This window comes from Macaca thibetana, chromosome 14 (genome assembly GCF_024542745.1).
Source record: "Macaca thibetana thibetana isolate TM-01 chromosome 14, ASM2454274v1, whole genome shotgun sequence".
In the NCBI taxonomy this organism is placed as follows: Eukaryota; Metazoa; Chordata; class Mammalia; order Primates; family Cercopithecidae; genus Macaca; species Macaca thibetana.
The window spans coordinates 98898257-98919818 of record NC_065591.1 but is presented as its reverse complement, the minus strand read 5'-3'; the positions used below and the strand labels follow the sequence as shown (position 1 = coordinate 98919818).

General features: G+C 37.7%; 1 protein-coding gene across 1 annotated transcript in view; it reads left to right on the top strand.

The window, feature by feature from the left end:
* Nucleotides 1–21562, top strand: part of GUCY1A2 (guanylate cyclase 1 soluble subunit alpha 2) — a 335946-nt gene that overhangs the window by 14694 nt on the left and 299690 nt on the right. The window contains exon 2 of the mRNA XM_050758693.1: nucleotides 16873–16934. Coding sequence (XP_050614650.1) covers nucleotides 16873–16934 — 62 coding nt within the window. The remainder of the gene's footprint in view (nucleotides 1–16872; nucleotides 16935–21562) is intronic.

Sequence of the window (21562 nt, the reverse complement as noted above, 5' to 3'; positions counted from 1 at the left end):
TTTTGTATATCTAGCAATTATCACATTTAAATTGCCATGCAATTTGCAGTTCTCTAGATATACATTAATGATGGCAGCTGTGCTGACTGTGGGATGTCAAATCAGGTATGAAAATGTCAGTAATTCATCTTTCAGTAATTTTATACTCAAGTCATGGAGAGTGCATTGTTTCATTTGTATAATCCACTGCTTAAATAACTTTTGGATTGTCTTATCAATAGCTTTAGACTTCGGGTTTTCTCCTATCCTCCTAAAAATAAGCATTTATAAATTGAACACCATATAGAAGAAACTGTTTTTTTATTTGTGTTTGTATTAGCTTGTTTTGTTTTACTTATAGAAGTGTTTTATATACATATATATGTAGTTATAAAAGTTTATATATTTATGCGAGTTGTGTGTGTATACTCGCACACCCGTTCTTATCTTCTCCATGTCTGATATGACTTTGTTCAATGTTAGAGCTGTTTTTGACACTTTTTTTGATACTGGTGGAAAGGTCACTAATGGAAGGAACTCTCGAGATATTAGGAGCCAAGTGAATAGGACTCTATTTTGTCGGTATATTAAATATATTTTATACTGTTGAAAGGTAGTGTGGAAGGTGAAATAAGGCCAAATAGGACATATATCATCAACTGTAGCTTCTTGGCTCTCTTTCCTTTTCTGGGTGAATTTTGATCAATTTCATCAAGCAGGGATTTTTATCTATTTTATATACTGCCAAATTTTATGACTACAATATGCCTGGCACATTGTGGTTAGGCAACAATTTTTTTTTTTTTTTTTTTTGGGACATAGTCTCACTCTGTCACCCAGGCTGGTGTGGAGTGTTGCGATCTCAACTCATTGCAACCTCCGCCTCCTGGGTTCAAGTGATTCTCCTGCCTCAGCCTCCCGAGTAGCTGGGATTACAGGTGCCCACCACCATGCCCAGCTAATTTTTGTATTTTTAGCAGAGATGGGGTTTTGCCATGTTGGCCAGGCTGGTCTTGAACTCCTGACCTCAGGTGATCTGCCCGCCTTGGCCTCCCAAAGTTCTGGGGATTACAAGCGAGAGTCAACATGCCTGGTCAATAAATATGAGTAAATTTAGAGTGAATGTAAAGATATTTATTTTAAGTATACCACACAAATGTTGTAAGAAGCAAAAAAGATAAGGAATACAAATGCACTTTAGAAAAATAAAATCAACAACAGCAAAAACAAAGTAGAAAAACAGAATATGCAAATGTAAATAATTATGGCCTGTTATTTTAATTTTTATTATTTCATATATTTACTGTATGCGCCCCCTATGCATGCTTAATTTTACTGTGTCATGAGCCAGAACCCCAAATCTGTGGAGCAAAATATGGTTCCAGTCATTAGCCCAATTAAAAAGAAAGTATTTTCCTTGAATGCTTGATCTTCTACACCAGTCAACTTACACTATATACTAGGAGGAAAAAATAAGTTCTGTCTACATGATCTAACTATATTTTAAAGAAATTCAATAGTATTTTATTAAGCAGATATTTGTTGTTTCTGTGCCAGGGACTTGAGATATTTCAGTTATTTCGGGAAAATACTTACAATTCTATATCCCCACCCACTGCTCTGCCACCTATTTTCTTGTGATTCTGTTTCAAACATTTCAGGAATGAAATTTCAGAAAGATTTTATATTTCTTCCAACTTCTTTCTTGTATAAAGTCTTCCCAAGAGAAATCAAGAACTTGTGGAAGAAAAATTCATATAACCCCTTCAGCAAATTTAAGAAAAACCTGTCATTGTACTAGTAAGAAGCTTATTACCTTAAATCAGTACGTTTATGTAGACCTTAACAAAAGGAAATACGTATCTTATAATGACTATTGACCAAATTCAGTCAGTGCATGGTCATTCTGAATCTGTTTGCTTTCTTCCAATTTCATTTTTTCCCTTGTGTGATTGGTTTAATTTGTGTATGAATCATGTCTTGATTTTAAATGTTGTCTTGCCAATTATTTGCTTTTTGGCTTAAGGAGTTTGTTATTTTCTGAAAAGGAAGGGATGCAGAGATTCTTACAAATTGTGTTTTTATCATAGTATTTACACATATAAACCTAAATTTATTTTAATAGGATATTTGAAAGATCTTTATTTATCTATTTGTATCTATGTATTTATCTACCAATCTACTATTGATTTCCTAGGGCAGAAGAGAGGAAGAGAGATGACCCTGTCATTGGATTCTGAATTTAAAAGTACCGTGTAATAGAAATCTGGAGTAGGCATGATTACCCTTATTGTATCTTTTTAACATTTTCCACATCTAATGAAAATATCTTTTACTTCCTTAACAAAAGAATGTGCCTCCAAAGGCATTATTGTAGGGAGTGATAATGATGAGATGATTGTGTTGTTATGGAACAGAGACGGAGGGAAAGAGTAAATCTTAGCTACAGACTATTGTAATTCCATTTGAAGCTTCAGACAGCTATGAGGGAGTTTCTAGTGTGGAAGCTGGAGAAGAGAGATGTATTGTTTCCACCTGATATAAAGATCAGTAAATGCTTTGTGGACCTGACAGTGTTTGCAAGCTATAAAGTCTTTCTCTCTTTTTCTCTGTGTTAACTTACCGCCATTAAAAACACATTTCAAAAAAAACCAATCTTCCCCTTTGTTCTGAATTAAATTTTTTCTCCAGAAGTATACTTGCAACGTATAAACCTAACTTTCTTGCTGAAGGAGAATGGATGGGATTCTCCTGCAGCTTATTGCAGGTGGCTAACTATATGAATTGTGGTGGAGGAGGGCTGCTGCCTGCTGATTCTCTAAGCACTTAGGCACTTTATCTCCTCATTCAGCTGCATTCTTGGGTTGTGGGTGAGGGAAAAATGGAAGGAATAAAATTAAATTAAGTTCTAAATGTAATTTTCTACCATCAGTCTAGCTTTCTTGACTATTTACAAAAATCCAGATAATCTAGGTCTCAAACACCTAGTCAACACAAATATCCAATTGCATTGATTATACAGATGGAGTATATCACCTTATTGGCACTAATGGCAACTATAGTGATAGAAATTAACAATTCCGTTGGACATGTAATTGGAAAAACTATTGTGCTACAAGTTACCCCAGGAAACCTACTTTTTCAAACAATATATACTAGTAAGTCACTTTCAAATACGAGTCAACAAAATATTACCAATTGTATAACTGTAAAATATGAATCTGCTAATAAGGATCTACAAATAAGATCAGACCAACACATTTTGGCCGTTAGATAAGGTATTCAGCTACTTTATGTGATTATAAATCCACAAATCTTATAAGCCATGTAAAGATGTTGCATAACATCAAGAAAACATCTTAAAAAGCTAAAATAACAAAGTTTATTATGGTTTTGCTCTTCCAGAGTGACTAATAGAAATGAATCATGGGCATATTAAAGTATATCAGTTTCTGCCTTGGTATTTTATACTAGTTCAACCTCTGATATATCATGGATTAAGGTTAAGAAAATGTTAAGTGGGGACATTTAGTAGTTCGTATTTTCTCTCTTTCTCTATTCCTATATCAGAACCTCATGCCACAAAAATCTGCTGTAAGACTCTCCCACCAGATAAATTGTACTATGTACATTTTAAATACCTTTATGTAAAATTATTAATTCAAAAGAACCTCCCTTGATTTTAAGGACCTGCGTGGGAGTGGAAAGAAACCTTTTCGGAGGAACACTGGGGTTGTGCTTGGGATGGAGATAGCTCTCCTGGTGCTCCTAAAATCAAATCCAGTGTCTGGCCCCACAAGACTCTGCCATGCAGTGATGACTATATAGCAGTGATGCTTCTGGGATCTCTCAGTCAGCCATCTGGAGATCTCCTTTGTGACAGTAGATTATTTAATGTTCTTGGTCTATAGTGATAACATGGATACATTGGGAAGTAAAAACAATAATATATAGCATTTTTTGTGATGTGGCATTATACTTTTAAATTTTGGATCATAAACTGTTATTTTTTTTTTAAAGAACTATTACTGCTACTTTAGGGCTCATTTTAAGTAAGGTTCAGGACCAAATGGGGCTGATGCTGTCCTTATGTTTTATAATGCTTGAGATTGCAGAGATTTTGCTATGTATATGGATAATTTATGGATTAATATGTATTGTGGTAATAATGCATGCCCCGTTCTGGATTTGCCTTGGAAATTCCAGTTAAGAGTTTTTATGCATGCAGGGAAGTTAAAATGTTTTTAGAAGCTGGAAAATAGTAAGTGATATCTAATCAGTACCTTGTTTTCAAGCATCATAACCTTAAAATTCTGGTGTGAATATGTGCACGTGCTTGCTTATATAACTTGTGCAGGACACCATTTGACAAATATTTGTAAAGCTGAATGGTAGAACAAGATATTTAAACTGATGTAGTATCTAGGAAGAGTTTGAAAAAACATGATGCCATGTCAGAAACATTTCCTCGCCTCTGTAAGCAGCTGTTCCCAATATCCCTTTCTTATTCACATCCTTTCACCCTCTCCCTCTCCTTTTCCGAGTTACTGATTTTCCATTAGGTAATGAGACAAACAGATGGCCAGAAATACTACATAGTTTACAGTTTGGTTCTCAAGTGAGCAAGTTTTGATGTCTTTTGCTGGAGGTCTTCGAAAATGGCCCCCACAGCAGTTCACATCATGATGCCCATTTTGTGATCAACAGCTTATTTTGATTAGTTTTTAGAGTAAGCAGATTTGAAGAGAATTTTGAAAAGCCAGGGCTTTCCCTAACTATACTGTTTTTTTTTTTTTTTAAAACACCTAAAAATACAAGGCATTAGTGACATCACTTTTTTTTTTCTTTTCAGTTTTCCCCACCTCAGGACTATGAGAGATTGATGTGCTGATCCATACTTTACATACAGAAAAGACAGTAGCTATAAGTGACATCTCTTCAGCATTTCCAAAACATGTTTTTCACATACATTATCCCACTTGGATTCACCCAGGAAGTATATGAGGTAGGCAGGACATGGATTCTTGATAGGCCCAATGTAAGGGTGAGGAAACCAGGGCCCAAAGTTGGTAACCACTGACATTTTACTGCCCGGTTCTCCTATTTCAAACCCTAAGCTGTTTCTACCATGCTATTATTTCTCAGCATAGCCACAAAGAGTTCTACCCTTAATATACAGCCTTGTTCAGGGTGGGTTCCCTGTCTTGCCTCCCCTATGGCTCCTACTTTGTTGACTTGTTAAGGAGTGGTGGTAGTGATTTTCATGGGCCTTCCACCTCTTACCAGTTGTTTAGTTCCAGACTATGCGATGAGTTTACACAACATAGGCGTGTGTTAGAAATGATAAAGGGCTCTTTCTTCCTCAGGACTCTGCCTCTAGGCTGACCTAGTTTGCCTGTCCACTGTCATGTTTGTATGCTCCGGGCCTCCGTGGGTGAGGCCACTGTGAGCAAAGTGACAAAAGCCACTGACACTGACAACAGCTTAGTTTATGCTGCAGAGCGCGGGAAGAAGAATGACATTACTTGACATTTGATTTCCGAATATGAAGGAAGTCTTGATTATCAGATAAATAATTACATGCATGAGGGTATATATTTCTCTACATATATTGTCTATAAACTATGCATACCCATACATCCATGTATCTTGGCATAATTAAATAATTTATTAGAAGGAATGAGGAAGCAATATAATAGTTATATAATAGAGTGATACCTAGTTTAAAAAATGTGCTCAGATAGTTTAGAGTTAAACTAAAAAAAGACTTTTTATGTTATGCAGTATTAATTTTCTGCCTGCATGGTTTTTTTTTCCAGAAAAAGTGTGATTATTCTGTATCTCTAACTTAGGAATCTAGTGCATCATAGACACTGATGATGTGGCAGTCATTATCTGCCAAACATCTGCCTAGTAAGCACGTTTTATATCCGTTTGGATCATCAGATTATAGTCAACACTAGATCCAATTATATTCAGACCCTTACTGAGTTTTTTTCTTTCAAGAGAGGTGGAAGCAATGGAGCTAGGCAGGACCCACCCTGCGTAGTATTTTGATGATTTCTACATGTTTCAACATCTGAGACTTTTAAAGTCCAAGGGCGTGTTCTTGTCAGTGTCCTGAAATAATCAGACTCTTAGCCACTGACTGGCTAAACAAAATGCCCCTGGCACTTCGGTTGGCATATGAATGATGATTTACTTATTTACAAGGAGCAGTAACTGTGAAATGTGTCTTATTACTCAAAATCTTAATGCTCAGCACATTTCTTACCTGATCAGACTATGTGAGGAACCAAGTCATAATTAGAAGTTTGCTTTAATCCATTTAGAATCAAAGCAAAATTAATTTCATGCCAAGTTCTTTAATCCAGTTTATGGAGCTTTCCAGCTGTAGGGAAGGCCTTGCCAGTGAGAGCTGGTGTTCAAGGCCATTGATAAAACTCATTTTTAGTTAAGATGGTTGAAGAATTTTTCTTACTTTAGGAATAATCTTTCTCAATGTGACAGGGGGTGCATATGCTCCTAAATAGTATTAGATATAATGTTTCATAAACACTTTCCCTCCCCTTCTTTTTCCTATGGGTTGCCATCTCTAATTTTACCACTTCCTCCATATCCTGCCTTTGTTGGTCACCTTCAGATATGTTGCTTCTATTGCTCAATGGCCTGCTTTGCCTGGAGCGAAACCCAGGCATGTGACTGGAGCAAATTCTCTGCCACTGGTTTACAAATTACTGTTCGAGTTAGTGCATTTAAGGTTGACAACATATCTCTTTATGTGTTAATTTTATAATTTAACTGTCAGGCAGAAATATTACTTCCCTTAATTCTCAGACTCTTCTTGGGAAATACCTCAGTGAAACTCCCAAGTACTGGACACAATAGAGAATTCTTTGGATATACTCAAATTGAAGCCACAAAGATGTCTAAAAGACTAGAAATGATTTCCTCAATGAGATCCATTGCTAACCAGTAGGGTACCTATGAGCTGAAACGTCACTAATTAGCTTTGTAGCATTTACTAATTGGCATCTTTGGGCTGTGAGACATGGCTGGCAACAGTCCTAGATGTTAGACATGGTCAGTTTAGTTCAATTTAGCAATTTTTTTGACTACTTCATAATCGAGATTTATACATCGAGTTTAATCATCACATAACACATATTTGTGTAATACTTTATAGTTTTATTTCATTTTGATCTTTCAACAGCCCTGAGAAATGGTTATTCAGAAATTTTCCCATTTTATAAAAATTAAATTGAGGTTCAGAAAAATAAATCCTGTATCCCAAATCACACAGGCTAGCCAGGAGTTTATCCCTTTCAACTATAATCTTTTCTGCCGTTGGTGAAGATAGAACAATACATATCGGCTTAGAAGGGCAGGTTAAAGGGTTGGAGGTTTTGGAGGGAGTCAGACCTAGATTGGATTCTGACTCAGACACTTACTGCCTAAGTGACTTTGGGCAAGTTTTTAAAACTTCTCTGGATTTCAGTTTTTCACATTCATAAAACGGGGGTAATACTTCTAACTCTCTTGTAGGATTATTTTGAAGTACAAATGACTTGATGCATGTGACACGTAGGGTCCGGTGTTGCACTCAGCACATTGCCAGTTGCTGTTACAGTGTTTAATCCGGAAAGCTTCCCCGTTCTACTCTTTGAAGACTGAATCAGCCCTATGCCAGTTGTGTAGTTTAATTTGGTTTAGGGCTTTAAGATGGAAGCCATGTGTACCAAAAGGTTTTTGCTATACCATGATCCATTTTCCTGAGAAAATGTCTAGAAGCAGTGTCATCTTGTCTTATCATCAGTATTTTCATTCAGACTGAGCCAAATTGGCCATGATGGTGACCAGTTAAGCATGTACTGATATCTCCTAAAATCTCACTATTAAGAAGTTAATGAGCATACTGGAACTATTTAATAGTGACACTGTTTACAATTTTGGGAAAACAACAATCTCATTTTCATTCCATTAAAGACAAAAGGAAATAAGGAATTTCAGTTAGATACATGGGAAGTATTTCCTAATGGTCACCAAAGTGAAGTAAATTACCCGTGGAGGAAGCCGCTTGTGCTAGAAAGAGCACAGGAGACCCACGACCTGTTCTTGATGGTGCTGCTTTCCAGTTCTGTAGCTGAGGCAAAGCACTTGAACCTCTCTGATCCTCAGTTTTTTCATCTGTGAAATGTGGATAATTAAATCTGAGACTCGTGAGATTGTTGTGAGTATCTAATAGGGTGGAAAAAAAGTGATTTGTAAAAACCATAATGTGTTATGCAAACCGAAGGTGGTGGTGTTACTCTCTGGAGTTCTTTGAAAACATCAGACATCCTTGGATGACTTAAGTGTGTTCTTGCCTGAAGGCAGAAGAAAGACTAAATAACTCATACTTCAGGGACTGTATGTTTTCAGCTTAAATTAGTATTGATGGTATTAGGTTTTGTATCAAATTGAAATTCAATGGCTATTTTTGGAAAGGCATTAAAGTGAAGTAACAAAGGGGAAAATACTGGGAAAGCAAACATCCGTTTTTGTATGGGAAGACTTAATTACCATATTGATTATATGTTAAGTATAATCAATTATAACCAGTAATAGTAATGATAACCACTGTGGTTTGCTATTAGAGCATACTTCTAATAAGGCAAAGGTTGTTAGTTTGAATCCCTAAATGGGCCAATTAGCATCATATCAGCCTTCACCCCAAGCTCTAATGAGGTCATGCAAATATATACCTGTGTTCACAAGGAGAATAAAATGAAGACTGGAAAACATTGCACAGATGTTAAGCCAGTATGGATAGAAAAACCCTAATTTTAGTGCATCTGTAGCTTTTTATTTTTTCCTTTAGCACACCTAGCATTTTCGCATCTTGTAACTAATCGTCTGAACTTCTAGTTTTGCTTAGCAAATTAGTGGTGTAGGTCACTTGAAATGGTATTCCTACCTTCCTAAAAAGCTGCTGTCCTTCTAAAAAGTATAGTTATGATTACCCAGAGAAGGTTGTTTAATCACCAGTATGTTCCAACTCTGTATTTATGAGTGCTTAAACTTACAGTGCTGTACTTGAAGATGACCCTGAGAACTACATACTTCTTACATGTGTTTTTCAGATAGGAAAATTGAGGCATTTTTTTTCCCCCAGGACTTTCAGGTGAAGAGATTTTGGCTAATTTTATTTTATTTTTTAAAAGGTCAGTAGCACAGCTGGATTTGTAATATAGAGGTCCTGACTCAAAGTTCTATATTTAATTTGCAGTCTTTTTTTATTTTTTATTTTTTGGTTTATATGTAGTAAGTTTAGTCAGAGGCTGGGAAAGAAACATTATGTCTAGATGTTTAGCAAGATTGATGACTACGCAATTACCTCTCCTTCAGAATTAAACTGGTTGTTTGAAATGACATTATTTGGATTAGTTTTAGTAATAAAGTCAGTCATATAATTTGATCCATTGGTGTCTACAGGCCTACCTACAAAGAAAGGGTATGTAAGATTATAATTCTGATTAAGTTGTGGAATTTGACATAGGTTATCCTAAGAAACAGTGTGTTCTCATGTTGTGGACAAGGTGGTGTTCTCCACTTTGTGACCTGGAGGATGACGAGAAGGGTTCCTTATCCCTACAATTTATCTTTCCCTGATAAGCCTGTTTACTAAAATTAAACTCTTAAAGATTCAGACCATCCTCTATATTGTAGAGAAGCTCATTCACACTATCACCTACCTTAGCAAGGATTCAGACTTGAGGTTTTGAGGGAATGGAGTGAGGATTCCTCTTGAGCATCATCTTAGAACAAGGTAGTAAGGGGATTTGAAATTTTGATGAGGGAAAGAAAGAGAATATGCGAAGAACAGCTTTTTTGGATACTTACTTTGAGAGTTTAGATTATGGTGGTGAGGATCTGGCCTAGAAGAAAGGAACACAAAGACGCTGGGTGCCCAGAGGGTGGGGAAAGGTGAGCTAGAGGATGACAGAAAGCTGAGAAAGGGGAAGTGGAATTACTTAAAAAAAAAATTAATTCCTGATTTTGCTTATGGCTTTTCTTGTTGATACAGCTTTGGTTTAAAGAATATTGTGTGTTCTCAAGAAAAAAATCGATTACTTTGAATACACGTGATTTTGTAATTTTATAAAACATTAAAAAACTACTTTCTTATTGAAGACCGTTTCCTAAGAGAAGACATGTTCTGGCCGGGCACGGTGGCTCACACCTGTAATCCCAGCACTTTGAGAGGCCGAGGTGGGCAGATCACGAGGTCAAGAGGTCGAGACCATCCTGGCCAACACGGTGAAACCCCGTCTGTACTAAAAATACAAAAAAATTAGCCGGGCGTGGAGGCAGGCGCCTGTAGTCCCAGCTACTTGGGAGACTGAGGCAGGAGAATTGCTTGAACCCAGGAGGTGGAGATTGTAGTGAGCCTACATCTCGCTACTGCACACCAGCCTGAGCGACAGGCTGGTCTAAAAAAAAGACTTGGTCTAAAATATATACACACACACACACACACACACATATAGGTGTATATATATATGTATACATATAGGTGTATATATATGTATACATATAGGTGTATATATATATGTATACATATATGTGTATATATATTCTTTTTGTACAAGAGGGTGTCTTTACTTTTTAGTCATGTGATGGTGAACAGATTATCTAATCTCTCTAAATTCAGTTCTTTTTTAGTGATAATAACACCAGTCTGATTATTTCACTTGATTGGTGCAAGGATCAATTAGGATAATATGTATTAAAAATATGAACTGTAAAGTGCTCAACCAGATAAAAAACATTAAATATTGTATGCAGTAAAGGTTGAAGGTTACATGCTTAGATTTGGGAGCCATATTACCTGGGTTTCAATCCTGGCTTTGTCTCTTTTTATCTGTGTGACACAGGGCAACTTAAAGTTTGTGTCTCAGTATTCTCATTCATAAAATGTTAAAAATAATGACGCCTACCTCATGTGGTGATGTGAAAATCAAAGAAGTTCATATACATAGTGGGCTTAAAGCAGTGCCTGGCATAAAACACTGTAATCATTCTAGCTGTTGTGTTTTTATGTGCATGTTAGCACAAAACTAAATGCTGAATTATTTGCATGGGAGTGGGTTACTGTGAAATTAAAGAAAAAAATCTCATATTTATGCTTCAAGCAGCATAGCTCTTTGCTTATCTAACAAATTCATATTTGATTATAAGCCATTAGTGACAGTTAATGAAAGGGATTATGTTTGAATTAAGCAGTTATGAGTATCCATCTCAGAAGCTTACTTCTCTTGCTATTTGAATTAAGAGACTACTCTCATTTAACACCGACTTATTCAGATAAAGTTCACAGTGTTTTTGTCTTGTTCATCATGTTTATACATTAAATGAAAGGTTTCAACCCTAACTACACATTGGAAGCAACTGGGCCCCCCGGGCCAGTTCAACTGAAAAATCTGGGGGTGGTACTCAGACCTTGGTATTTTTTATAAAGATCCCCAAGTGATTTTAATGTGAGGCAGAATTTAAAAGCATTGGCTTAGAGCAGTAGTGATTAAATATATACCTATATCATTTAGTTTCTGACCTTGATAGATAATTTTGTCATATTTAAATAAACAAAATAATGGCCAGGCAAAGTGGTTCACGCCTGTAATCCCAGTGCTTTGGGAGGCTGAGGTGGGTGGATCACTTAAGGTCAGGAGTTTGAGACCTGGGCAACATGGTGAAACCCCCATCTCTACTAAAAATCAAAAAAAAAAAAAAAAAAAAAAAAAGAAATTCCGGACTTGGTGGCATGCACCTGTAATCCCAGCTCGTCAGTAGGCTGAGGCATTAGAACTGCTTGATCCTGGGAGGCGGAGGTTGCAGTGAGCTGAGATTGCACCATTGCACTCCAGCTTGGGCAACAGAGCAAGAGTCCATCTCAAAAAAATAAAACAAAATAATATGGCTCTTTATGGAGGTTTCTTTAAAGGCAGACCTATTGTTTCTATTAAGTTTGTATCTTGTGAGTGTATGTCACTAAGCAGAAATGAGAAGTTTGATTGTTTTTAAATTATGTGTGTGGTTTTTTTTGGCATGATGAAGTGCTGTGTGTATCAAATAAGAATATAGACTTGCAGAATGTGAAAGGTAAGAGGGAGCCTCAAAGGCATCTAGTTCAAGAGGACACACATTGAAGTCAGTTCTGATTTGGAGTGACTTATTTACTTACTGGGTGTGTAATCTTGTGACACTTACTTCACCTCCCTGAGCTGCAGTTTCTTCATCTCTGTAAAATTGAGACGTACATGTATTTTCTGCGATGACAACTGTGTTTCACGCTACACACACACACACACACACACACATCTTTACTCTCTGCCTCCTGCCTGATTCTTTCACGATACACACACACACACACACACATACACACACATCTTTACTCTCTGCCTCCTGCCTGATCCCCGCACCATCTGGCGCGGATATCCAGAGCAGGGACTGTGTGGGAGCCTCAGCGGGACTGTCTGAGCCTGCAGGGCCAGCTGCTGGGGACTGCTTCCTCCCACTCTTCAGGGATCATTTCTCTGGCTCTGTTGGGACTATTTCATGGTTGGCTGTTCGGATCTCATGACCTTTCATGAGCATAACATTTAGTCTGTGGGGGTCAGTCGCTGTTGGTCAAGTATAGTGAAGCTGTTAATGAGACTAGAGATGAAGATGGCTTTTTGCTGCCGTATGATGGAGGCTTTTGGGTACCCTCTGTTGGTACCCTCTGTTTGAACCCCAGAAAATATGTGTACAGGACACTGATGGCTGCTTCCTCTTTCCAGCTGGCTTCCTCTCCATTGCTACTTTGTGTTGAGTTGGGACACTAGGAGGCCACTATCTATATCTTAGTTTGGGGGAAGGAGAGAAAAATTAGACCTCTTGAGTTTCTTTTTATGATAGTAGGAACAGTGGATTTTCTCCTTTCCCACCCTTGTCTCTTTGATCCTCCAGCATAGGGCTATAAAATTATTAGGCCACTCAGCAATCCTGTTGCACATTCTTTGTGTACAAGGAAGAAAGTTCATGGGTTGTTTCTTAGCAGCTGTAAAGTAAATGCCTGAGGTCTTGACCTTAGCTATGGTGTTTCGGCATCCTTCCTACTCACTGGCAGGCCTGGCTTTAGTACTATCCTCAGCCTTAATTTTGAGAATTCCGCTTGCATCACTATCTCTCTCAACTGATCTTAATGTTTCATTGGAAATATTTATTAATCCGGCCGCCATTTTTCTGAATTTTCCTCTGTTCACTGGAATTGGTGTCAGCTTCTCATAATGAGAAGTATCAGTAGCTTAATTGATTTTTTTTTAGGTGATGATCTTGAAACATTACACCTGTGGGATGAGTTTTCTAATTGAAGTCTGTGCTCCTCCGCTAGATTATGAGACTCTTGAGGGTAGGAACCATGTTTTTCAGCTTAGCATAGCCATATCTCTCATTTATTATACACCTACTGTGTGTCAGAGATGTTGCTCTATTATTTCAGTGTATTCCCACAAAAATAAGGTACACATATATAACAAACCTGCACATTCTGCACTTGTATCCCAGAACTTAAAGTCTAATAATAAAAAAAAAATTTAAAAAGGTCATTAAACTAAAAAAAAAAAAAAAGGTACACATAAGGAATCTTATTTCAGAAGAGCTTAAGTAAATTGCCCAAGGTCATCTAGCTAGTGAGTCACACAACTTGCTTTTGAATTCAGTTTGACTTTAGAGCATCTTTGCTAAATCACCTTTCCAACCTCCTTCTTGCAGAAAAGGACAGATGCACATAAGAGGACTGGGATCTTGGCCTGTAAAATGTTGGATGGTTCTCTTAAGTAGGAGACAGTTATGGAGCTGCATTCTTAAAGAAGAAGATAGAAAGTTTGCATGTCTTCAAAGCCCTTGTTGTTCCCACTGAACTACATTGACTTGCATCACTGGCATACATGGGCACTTACATAATATAAGTTTGTTGAGAGCTGGACCCTACCACCCAGAGGCAGAAGTCATCTGATGGAAGGCTTTGGCCCATTTGTGGGTCTTCACTTCATGCTTTTTACTTAGAACAGAGAGGCTGAGATTATGTGAATTTGTCTCTCACTGATAAGGCCATGGGTTGAGGCCATCAGACAAACTCTGAGAACTGGAATGAATCCATGGTGATAAGATACTCGGAGGGGCCAGGAGTGTGTTGAAGTCAGTGTTGGCTTGCTACAGTTAGGAGATGCTGTGCAGTCAGCCTCTATGCTTGTGGTTTAGGGTATTAGAATGTGCCTGCCCACTTTGGCAAGAAATAGGAAGTGCATAAATGCTTTCTCAACCTGAAGCTTTGTTGGATGTGCTCAGAGAACATTTCCTTTTAATGTATTTGGAAACTATAAATTTAACTCCTGCTGGGAGTGGAAGTAATTGCTTCACACAAGAAAAAAGCTAGCTCTTTAAAAGGCTGAACTCCTTTCACAAATATGTGCTTTTTAATGACTGGGAAATTCCTGGTACAGAAAAAAATGTCCTTTTGTACAAATGAGGTCATTCTGGTCTTAAGTGGCCCTGTGCACTCTAGTTCCTGCTTTCTGTTCCATGTTTTGTGACCAGAGGTTATTGGAAGGATCATCCCTCTGTGGATATTCACTGCTTTTTGAACTTGTTGCCAAGGGGAAAGTGAGCTTAGGAACTGCCAAGCCAGTGCCAGAGGCCCAGATCCAAGGGGTACTGAGCTAGTGACTGATAGTGATTGCGTTTAGATTGGTCATGGATTGGGTTGTTAAAGCATGCTTTCTGTGTGTGCTAGGATCCCTGTGTCTGATTCATTCTCCTCAGATTTCTCAACCATTCCACTGTTTCTTGGTTCAGGAATGATTTTTCTTTCCTAGGTGCATATCATTTACTCTGCTTTGAGTCTGCTTGGATGAATAGAAACATCTGTGCCAGTCTGAGGCCTGGTGTAAATGAAAAGCAGCTGCTGAAAGAAGTTGCTCTGTACCTCTCCTTTGAACGCTTGCAAGCTGATTCCTCCTGAAGTTAATTTGTGAATTGGCTTGGCTAACGTGCAGTAGGTATCTGAGGCCTCAGATTTGTGTGGTGAAAGGGTTCTCCTACATGGTAATGTAGAGTAGATCTCAGTGGATGCCCTTGATTCAATTTAAGCTCACTTTCCTCTAACTTTAACCACTGCCTACCAAGGAGGATGTTAAAGATTCGAAGAGTGTTAGGTAGGGAGAGTGTTACATCTGTCTTGGATGTTTTTATAAAGAGGTGGACATGGAGTGGGTGCAAGTGAGATTTGACATAGACCTCTGGGTCTCTTTTTTTTTGAGGCAGAGTCTCACTCAGTCACCCAGAACGGACTGCAGTGGGGTGATCTTGGCTCCCTGCAACCTCTGCCTGCTGGGTTCAAGCAATTCTCATGCCTCAGCCTCCAAGGCAGCTGGGACTACAGGCACGTGCCACCACGCTGGACTAACTTTTAGTATTTTTAATAGAGACAGGGTTTCACCGATTTGGCCAGGATGGTCTTGAACTCCTGACCTCAAGTGATCCATGTGCTCGGCCTCCCAAAGTGCTGGGATTACAGGTGTGAGCCAGAGTGCCCGGCTCCTGGGGTCTCCTTTAGACAATATATGTTTAAGACAGCCACTTTGAAGGATTAGCGATTGGAAATTGATGTTTATTAACTGCTTCTTAGGTACCAGCACTATGCTAGACCTTTTCTGCAGATTACCTTTTTAGAGGTAGAAGGCTTGTGTAGTTAATTAGCAGCAGCCCATGAGATTCCCAAGCTACCATGCTGCCTCGCCTCTTGAAGGGTTTGTGTTACATTCGTGTTCCCCTAGAATTCATCCTTGGCTGTAATTGATCAATGTTTTGATGAGGCCTTGAGTGCTTTCTTTCTGCTTAATTGACTACAGGTTTTTGTTGTTTAAAACATTCTCTCTCTTGCTACTGAGAACTTGGTTCTTATCATAACTTCCTAATAAAATCTTGGTTCTAGGATCTTGGTGCCCCATTCATGACTCTCTAAGTCTGAAACTCCAAGTTCAGTCTCTGTTGCTTAATTTCTTGATCTGGGATTAAAAACCTCTGTCTTGGGGCATTGTGGAGAAGAGATTATGAAATGTGGTCATGAGCTGCTTAGATATTTGTTGCAGACCCCATTTTTTGCCTGAAACACTTGTGGCCCATCCAGTATGCTCCAGAAAGAACCTTTGCTTGAATTCTTTTGGGTCATGGAGGAAGTCAGGCTGACTGCTGTGACAGTCATGGCTGTGGGCCCTGGATCACTGGCTTCCCATCCTACTCTGCCTTTTTATTAGTCTCCTTAAAGAACAGGGGAAAAAAAAGATCATTTAAGTTTAAAAATATCCCTTATTATAAAGTTGACTGTTTTAACTCAATTTATCACTGCTTGCTAGGCCATCTTTGAAAACCTTGTTAAAATGTAGAAGAAAATATGTAGACGTGCCATTTCATTTAAGTTGGTCATTACCTCATGCGGATTACATATGCTGGAAAGGAAAAACTGTGACTCATGTTTCTGCAGGGCACCCTCCCCACTACCCCCAAGGCCTGGGTTTATTGTAGGCAGCCAATGAGTATTTTATTGAACTTAATAGCTGGCACAAAAGATTTGAAGAAAACATTCCTAGGAAATACTATCATAATTGAAATTGGGAAGTTCTGTGTAATTGCTGAGGGCCTCATTAGTTTCTGTGAGGAAAATACAAGGCATGATGCAAAATGGGTTAATATTGTAGAAGGAAAACTCTCAAGAGGTAAATCAGAAGCTTCACCTATCTGCCTACGATGCTCACAATGGGAATGGTACTGATTTGCTGATAATATGTTTTTATTATTATTATTATTCTGTAGCCTCAGACGATACAGCAAACTCTCAAGAGGACACTGCAGTATTATGAACATCAAGTTATTGGGTAAGTAAAGATTGATTTTGGTTATTATTGGGGGAAAATTAAAGGTGATTACTCAAATGTAGCTGTTGAGTATGTGATTTTCTGCTACCCAGGTCAACCTTATTTTACAGTGGCTGTGTTCTCACGGTGTTGGGGGTGAAGGCTTATTGGGGGGGTCCCTTGGAGTGATTTCTTTTGGCTTATTTGTGCTTAATTCTTTTAAATGAAATTACTTTCTGGTATTGCTTTTTTTTTTTTTTTTTCCTTGGTATTCTCATGTTCTTACTGTCTTATTCCGATGTTGACTCGTATAATTTTGCCTCACTAATGTGGTAAGGTTTATTGGTACCCACCCAGATGCTTTGAATGGGATTTTAGAATCCTTAAGTAGAGTTTGATAAAAATCACTACAGCCTTAACATAGTTCAGTGAGAGGAATTAGTTTACTTACAGTCATGTGCTACGTATTTTTCTTTATTATCGCCTATTTCTTGAAGTGGTTGTGGTGTGGTGTAAAGTAAGAAGACTTGAGGTCAAAAGACAGGACTTCAAGGCCTCACTAGCACATAGATCTTTTACTAAGTAACTTTATCTCTTTTGTCAAATGTGATGATAATAATAACTAAATCAAGGATTAGATGTAATGATTAAATGAGGTAATTTCAATGAAACCATTTTGTAAACAGAGAGCTCCAGATGAGTACGAGGTACACCTCTCATTGGCTATGGCAGAAAGCAATTGGCAAATATGAAAGCCTAAATTTACTTACTCATGCAATCTAGCTTTTAGATTCAATTTATTGACATTAGAGACAATGTATATTTTTAATTTACCTTGTTAGTATTCTTTACATGGCACAGTGATTTATCTTTGTAAGATTTTAAGAACTTTTGAGAAGTCAGTATTCAAACTGGTACTTCTTGAACAGTTCTCAGGATCATTCAACATTTATGGCTAATAGTCATTGCCATAGGGATCAAGAACATAATTTTGGCTATTAGGGTATAGTGTGATTTTTTTTTCACAGAACAGAAGGGAAGAATTCTTAATGGAAAAATAATCTTGGTACCTAGTACAATGCCATATACTTTAAGTGCTTGATGATTATGTTAATTGTCGTTTCAAAAGGAATTGCTTTGAAATTTTGTCATACTAATCCTCAAGAGTGTAGTTCAAGGAAAAACATATTATTTAAACTCATGAGATGGCTTTTAGTTTGAGGCCATTAGTGATTTTAAATTGTTTATCCTAATGGAGATAAAGAATGTCAAATTAATCTTTCTCCACACATCCTAGAATAAAACTTAATCACTCTCATTGAATTGGCTGCTTTCAAAGTATGGTGTTTGGATTAAATTAATAAAGTAGTTCCTTGTATGTGGTGAGCACTACATACTTGTTTGCTCTTATGTTATTGTTATTATTAATATTTTTATGACAATATCCATCAAAGTCTAATCATTTTCTGGGATTATGAATGTTCTTTCTCTTTTGAAATAAAATAACTGATGAAATACTCTCATTTGTGAACTAAAGTATGTAAAGTATGCCTTCAAGGCAAATTGGAGTGGGACTCTTATAATGTGATGCAAATAGATAACCAAACTATATTGCTATAATCAGAAATTTTTTTTTCACCTTTGATAGAATGGAGGGAGTTCTCTTTTATCCACCTAACTGCCTCAGCCCTCCCCTTCTGCCTATGTAGACATTTGGCCTGTGGTGATTCTTTGTCCATTGCATGAATGGTCTTTTCCTAGTTCTGTTTATTGCATACACAGTATAAAGAAAATGGAGAGTTTGACACCAGTATAAAGAGGGGTTTTGATGTCTGGCATGATTCAAATAGGCCTATTAGCATATTTTTGCTTGGGTTTTGGCTGATTTCTCGGACTTGAAGCACCTTTGCTCACTGACTTTATTTGCATTCATGCTGATGAAGACAAAGGGGTCCTGTTGACAGCAATTTTGCCACGTTTGCCTTTCTTAACTGTATTCCCCTTTCTTGCCTTTTTTCTCATTGATGACTTTCCTGTCCAACTTCCTCTTTTGCCTTTTATTCTCCATCTTTCTACTTTTTATTTCTCTTTTCATAATCAAAAAAGCAGAGCAGCTAATATCACTCACCCTTGAACTAAAAAGTATTTGCAACTGTGTGTTGTTCCTCTTAAGAAAATACAATTTAAGTCTTCTTATCTCTAATTGTGAAAAAGAATGTGTTTCTTACAGTTAAAGGGATTTCAGAATCCCTGAATTGAGAATTGAGAGTAAGTGCCGACAAGCATAATTTTAGTTATTTTTCAGCAGGCGAGGTGGGAAGGAGATGCTTTTCCTAATCTCTGAAATGGGGCTTGCTTAAAGGTGTCTTGAAATAACTCAGCATTTAAATACTTTGTGTTGAGGTGTTGAAGCAAAACAGGTAACAGAGTATGAGCTAGCCCTTCTCTTTTTAATTTCTTAATTATCCTTCAATCACTAACCTTCCTTTCCTTTCCTTGAAAACTCTGCCCTTAATCTGTTTTATTTATCAGAGCTCTAGGATTGTACAGTTCTGCTCCTTGGATTCTTATACTGGTTGCCCATAGAAACTCTCTGAGGCTTTTTTTGTCTGCCAAGACTGAGACTTGAACGCAGGGAGCAGCTGTTCCGAAGGGTCACAGACAAGGACTGGGAGGGAGTACCCGATGGGGCTTCCTGTTAGGGAGTAAGATAGCTTCTCTGTACCTCATCCACTTTATCTTTAAACATTATTCTACTCCTTAATTTATCCATTCACTCGTTCATTTATTTATTCATAGAGATCATTCAAGTTGGGGAAATGAGTGCTAAAATAATTTATTCATGCAATGTGATAAATCTTCTTCTCTTCATTTCCACTATCGTCATCATCTCTCACCAAGACATTCTGGTCTGATTTTCTGGTTTCTACTTTTGTCCGCCAATATGTATTTTCACCACAGCAAAATGATAAAAAATTAGATCATGCCACCTTCTTACATGAAACCAATGGTTCTCAAATGTTAATGTGCATCAGAATCACCTGCCAGCCTTGTTAAAACACATATTACTGGGCCCTGCTCCCAGAGATTCTGATTCCGTAGGTTCAGATGGGGCTCAAGAAACTGGCATTTTTGACAAGTTCCCAGGTAATGCTGATGCTGCTTGTCCATGCATCACACTTTGAACCCCCTACTTTAAACTATATAATGGCATATTATGGTAGAATAAAGTCTAAATTCTTTCTGTGATCTGGCCTCTGCCTCCCTCTCTAATTTCATCCCTTTCCACTTCCCTTTTTTTCACTCCATTTCAACCTTCTGTTGGTTTCTCAACTTGCCAGCCTTAGCTTCAGGGCCTTTGTATGTATCGTTTCATTTTTATGTAATGCTCTTTCCCCAGATGTTTGCATGACTTATTCTTTATATACATATAGATCTCTGTTAAAATGTCTTCTCTTCAGGAAAGCCTGCCCTGATCACTCCATCTAAAGCATCTCTCCATCACCTACCTCAAACTCCAATTGTGTCAGGTTGACTTTGTGGAAAATTTTGATTGCTATATAAACTCTACATATTCATGCTCACTTGGAGAGCTTCTTGCTCCCATAGCACTGTCTTTCCTTCACCTAGAATGAGTAAGGGGGTATTGAGTGTGCATCTTTATGTTAGTTGCTCTTTATTTTTTATTTATTTTTTATTATTTTTTTAAATTTATTTATTATTATTATACTTTAAGTTGTAGGGTACATGTGCATAACGTGCAGGTTTGTTACATATGTATACTTGTGCCATGTTGGTGTGTTGCACCCATCAACTCGTCATTTACATCAGGTATAACTCCCAATGCAATCCCTCCCCCCTCCCCCCTCCCCATGATAGGCCCCGGTGTGTGATGTTCCCCTTCCTGAGTCCAAGTGATCTCATTGTTCAGTTCCCACCTATGAGTGAGAACATGCGGTGTTTGGTTTTCTGTTCTTGTGATAGTTTGCTAAGAATGATGGTTTCCCGCTGCATCCATGTCCCTACAAAGGACACAAACTCATCCTTTTTTATGGCTGGATAGTATGGTAATTTATAGATTCAATGCCATCCCCATCAAGCTACCAATGAGTTTCTTCACAGAATTGGAAAAAACTGCTTTAAAGTTCATATGGAACCACAAAAGAGCCCGCATCTCCAAGACAATCCTAAGTCAAAAGAACAAAGCTGGAGGCATCAAGCTACCTGACTTCAAACTATACTACAAGGCTACAGTAACCAAAACAGCATGGTACTGGTACCAAAACAGAGATATAGACCAATGGAACAGAACAGAGTCCTCAGAAATAATACCACACATCTACAGCCATCTGATCGTTAGTTGCTCTTTAACTCAAACTTCTAGGATTCAGAATGGACTTTCTGGGTATTGTGGGGTGGAAAGATTAGTGAGAAGCAGAAGGGGTCAGTAGGAGACAGGCAGGATTCACTTTAGAAATTAAAAGAAACTGAGGATGGAGGAATGTCTCTTTATAATAGTACTTCTTTTCATATATAATTCTTGCCATTATGCTGTGCCGTTTCTTCTCTTTGTATGTTGTGGAAAGATTGTGTTTTGTAAGTAGACATATGAGAATTACTAGACATAAAGTCAAGTTTTGCTATTGAAT